Source organism: Pinus tabuliformis, chromosome X, assembly GCF_031772625.1.
Source record: "Pinus tabuliformis cultivar Carrire ecotype Pingquan chromosome X, CPIR1, whole genome shotgun sequence".
NCBI classification, from domain to species: Eukaryota; Viridiplantae; Streptophyta; class Pinopsida; order Pinales; family Pinaceae; genus Pinus; species Pinus tabuliformis.
The window spans coordinates 1425078715-1425083371 of NC_142308.1; the positions used below are offsets into that span (position 1 = coordinate 1425078715).

The 4657-nt window shown below is 32.6% G+C and overlaps 1 protein-coding gene across 1 annotated transcript; it reads left to right on the top strand.

The window, feature by feature from the left end:
* The first annotated feature begins 4060 nt into the window (after nucleotides 1-4060).
* On the top strand, nucleotides 4061-4399 carry LOC149145383 (protein GLUTAMINE DUMPER 2-like). The gene has a single exon (XM_089452428.1). The coding sequence runs from the start codon at nucleotides 4061-4063 to the stop codon at nucleotides 4397-4399; it is 339 nt and encodes a 112-aa protein (XP_089308554.1).
* Nucleotides 4400-4657: the final 258 nt, after the last annotated feature.

Below are 4657 nucleotides of genomic sequence, written 5' to 3' on the forward strand. Positions count from 1 at the left end.
ATCAGATACAACTTTTCCTCTTTGTAGTTAACTGCAATCGAATGTCAAAGTTTAGCCCTACTTTCTAGTCACAGGGAGGAAGAGGTATGCATCTGACTAAGAACTTTCAGTCGATACCTTCAACCTCCGAGCCTACAACTATAGTTGAAAATTTCCTTTGACAATCCTCCCATTGTGAACCAAAACCCTAGAAACACATGCAAAGTTCAGACCCTATAATCTCGGACCTGTGCAAAATAATTTCCTGGATCAGGCCTCAGATATATGCAAACCAATCAATGAAGAACAGAAGAAGAGGATACTTGGTGATGTCCAAATGAGTTTGAGGTCACTAGTATTCATAGGCTTCCAAGGGTGTCCAATTTGTTGTTAGGGCCAACCTATCCAAATGTGCACATGTGAGATTTTATTCATAAGTACACTTACTCTTGACCAAATTGAGCTATTCAATAGTCAAAATTGGTCCGATTGAAAAGAGAAATTTAGTCCCATGGTTGGAATTTGTCACTGAGCTTCCAAATTAACATTAAGTGTTGATCACAGAAGGATATATTTGGATGTAATCCACCCGAACGGTTTATTCAAGTGACCTATACATATTGGATCTAGATAACCTCTAGGATGATTGTATTCATCTATTGATTGGTTGGTAAGATGGAGTTAGGTGCACAAGAAACAACCATTTGAACAAAGCATGTTTTTACCACATTTAATGCTTATATGTATTTTCTCTCTGAGAAGGTAACAATGGAGGTAGAAACTATACCGTAATCCCATAACACAATGTTAAGAGGTCCAAAATATCCATTTGTTATAAGTTTAGTCTTTGAATTTTTAAAAGCTTCATATACCATGCATTCAAACTTGCTAATATTAGTGTATATCCCATGATCCAAAGCAATGTTGAAATAGATATTGTCAAATATATACTTTATCTTTATATTATTTCCATCTTAGCATAAACCATATTAATTAATCTATTTTTGAGTTCTCATTGATAACATTCAATATTTTTACTTTGTTGGTCATCCTATATGTCCCATAAGAACTCCTTAGTCATATCTCATATCTATAAATACTATGGCATGTTCGGGAAGACAACATTTTCTTTTAGGGTTATGGAGATTTTATTGAGTGTTCTATGCAATTTCGAACCAAGATACATGATTAACTAAGTCATTTGTATGTTATGCGCATTTTATTTTATTTTCTTATAATATGTGAAATTTTTTAACATAAGTGTGTTATTGAAGGGTAAATTTTTAATCAAAAATTTGTTCATAAAAGGTTATTATATTATCAAAACATCACTGATGAAAGAAGGAATTTTTTTTAAATATTATGTTCCTTAACGATAAGCATAAACTTCTAAAACATCAAAATATAAAATTGTCTTACCATTAAAAAGGGATCCAAATTCCAAAGTTGATGGAGATTGAATGTTGTAGTTGGGATTATTTCCAAAGCATTGTTTAAATGGTTATTTATCTTCATGTTTAAAAATTTCCCTGTTATGGAGTTTGAATATAATATTTTAGATAAAATTTGAAATATTTTACATTATTTTTTACCTCTGCACTCACAAAGGACTCAACATTTGATAGAATCACTGATTTTTGTTCACATGGATGATCTCCTACGTTAAAGTTCTAAATAATCTATTATGTTAAATTCACGGGCACGTCCAAGCACTGCACGAGTCACACACAAAATTCTCTTGCAACACAAACTTTCCTAAAAAATTCTATGTACCAAGTAAAAGGATCTTAGATCCAGATCAACACACCCAACATGGATCACTCAATCAACCCACAATAACGATAACAACCAAATCTTTCAGTTCTTAGCAATACATAAACAAAAAATACACTTGCATATACAAACACCAACTCAACCTTCCAGCCAAGATGCACAAAAAGATCTCAGCCCTTATGGCTCTAATACCAAATTTGAAAAGATAAAGTTTAACACAGTGAAATACTTTATTAATTCAGGCCTAAGCCTGCTCACATTGAATCAGTGCAAATACATCACAATGTGTCACATTATATAACTATGGGATCACTAGACTCGATAGACATAACAACATGGAAGATACACACTCTCACTCAATTACATTAAAAACAATAACTTCCGGAACAACAGCTCATAACTCACATAGATCTAGATCAATTCCTCACAACTAAGAAAATAACTCAACAAACCTATCACATTTTGAAACTCCTCTATTTCTACATTCTTCTAAAACTTATTTTGTTTTGATATTGGTGGATTGCCAATTTCATAGCTTTTAATTATTGTTTCTTGAATGCATAATAAATTGGGGTTTATTCATTATAAATTCTTTTGTTTTGATAATGGTGGATTGCCAATTTCATAGCTTTTAATTATTGTTTCTTAAATGCATAATAAACCGGGGTTTATTCATTATAGATTGGAAGTTATTGAAATGGTGTTTTAATGTACTCAATTTATAAATCCTATGGCACATCTCCAAGAAGTTCTCTCCACCTGATTGCACAAAGGTTATGGGGATTCTTCCTTTAATGGTTTGATTGCTTCAGCAATAACTGGGGCTATGAACAAATAAAAATGTCAACAGGCGTTTGCGACAACGGTTGGACAATGCCGAGTGTTGATGATGACTACAGGTTACAATAAATGAAAAGCCCTTTACAATTATGTAAGACCAGAGATATTAAGAAATAACCAATTTTTTCTAAGAAATAATAAACTAATAATTTCTAAAAATCCCTTTTCTGAATATTTTTAACCAATTTTTTTGTAAGAAATAATAAACTAATAATTTCTAAAAATCCTCCGTACTTTTCTGAATATTTTTTAAAGTAATATTGTACTAATAACTATCCACTTAAAAAATATACTTTAAAATCATCAAATATTTTACTCAACTACTTAAAAATAAATAATATAAATAAAAAAATAATTAATAAGTAAAAATATTAAACTACCAAAACATTGACTACAAAATGCAGAATGAGCTTCTATGAAACCATTGGGTGAGAAACTAGCTCATCCATGAGGGATTTAATTTAGACATGTTTTTTAATAAAAAAATCATATATTTAAGTTTATACGAGAGAGGGTGAGAGTGTTTTCATCTATAAGAATTTAATTTAGAAATGTGACTCATAAAAAGTTATATGTTTGAATTTATAGGGAAAAAAGGTTAGCGTATGTATATCTAAAAAGATGCTTTTGAAAGTGCTTCTTGGTATGAAATTGTGTTATTTATGAAAATTAATTTAAATATATGTTTTTTAGTTAGAGGTTATATATTTAATTTACTGGTTTTGGATTCATAATGAATAGATATATTATTAAAATATTTTTGTTCTAAATCACTTGTTTAAATTTTTAATTAACTAAAAAAATTAAAATCTTTAGAACAAAAAATAAAATGTCGTATGACCACTCAATATACAGAAAAATAAATGTTTGTGAAAAAATGCCTCATATCAACCATGAAATTAAATTATTATTATCCTTATCCTTCTTTGTGAAATTGGTAAAAAATGAAACAAACCTTCACCAAAAACCTACATACCTCATCTCGGCTCTTTACCAACAAATACCTAATGGCCCATATCTGGGTTGAGCTGTTTACCAACCTTTCGCATCAATGAATTGCGTCATCCATTTGCTTTGCCCACAAAAATCAGAGGAACATGAATTACGTTTTCTCTTTGCCTTCACAGAAAAGTCACGGAAAACATGAGAGGACCATAGGTAACAGAATGACAAGGTATTCCTAACGTGGTGACCTACTTTAACTAACATAGCAGAAATCTTCGTCCACTGGTCCTGGCATCTTGGTGGCTGTCATATTCAGAATATGATGGCAGGTAGAAAATGAGAAACGACAATGACCTGATCAAGCAAGAAAATGAAAAACCAGTTCTGAGAGCTAACGTAAATGCGAAACAATACCCACCTGGCGGAGATGCATGACCAGCAGAGAAAATTAGGGTAAACGCAAAAGGATACTCAGAGCTCAGAGCTCATTATTCTTGTCATGTGATTCATGAATCAATATTCAATGAGAAACAATAGCAACTCCGACAATTTTGTCACACATTCAGAAACCTGGTTCTCACCAGTTTTGTACCTGTTTGCGGGACTGATTGGTATCACACTCCTCACTGCTGCTGCTTTTCTGATCATACTCGCTTTCTCTTACTGGAAGCTATGTGCTGATTCGGAAGAATTAAGTGATAGGGCGGCTTCACCTCCAGACGGTGGGGAAAATCATGAGATGCAGTACGTAGACACAGAGAACAGTGTTGTGGTGGTTATGCCTGGACATGAGAAGCCCACTTACTTAGGTAAGCCCATACCTTGTGCAAATCCTAAGGCAGACACGGTTGCAGGCGTATGAGAAATATTGTTTGCAGTGTGGTTTTTTTGTGTGCGAGCACTGCTTATCTTAACAGCAGAAATCTCGTATTACACAAGCAGAAGATTTGTATTATATGTAAATGATATCCAAGGTCTAAATGTTTGATGGGCATACAGAGAATTTTTAGGGATGTCTGTATGTTGTTTGATCTACTCAGTTGTATTACGTTTGCCTATCCTCGTCATGTCTGTGTGGCGTTGAAAGAAAAATTGATAGCCACAAGACGTTGTGTTTACT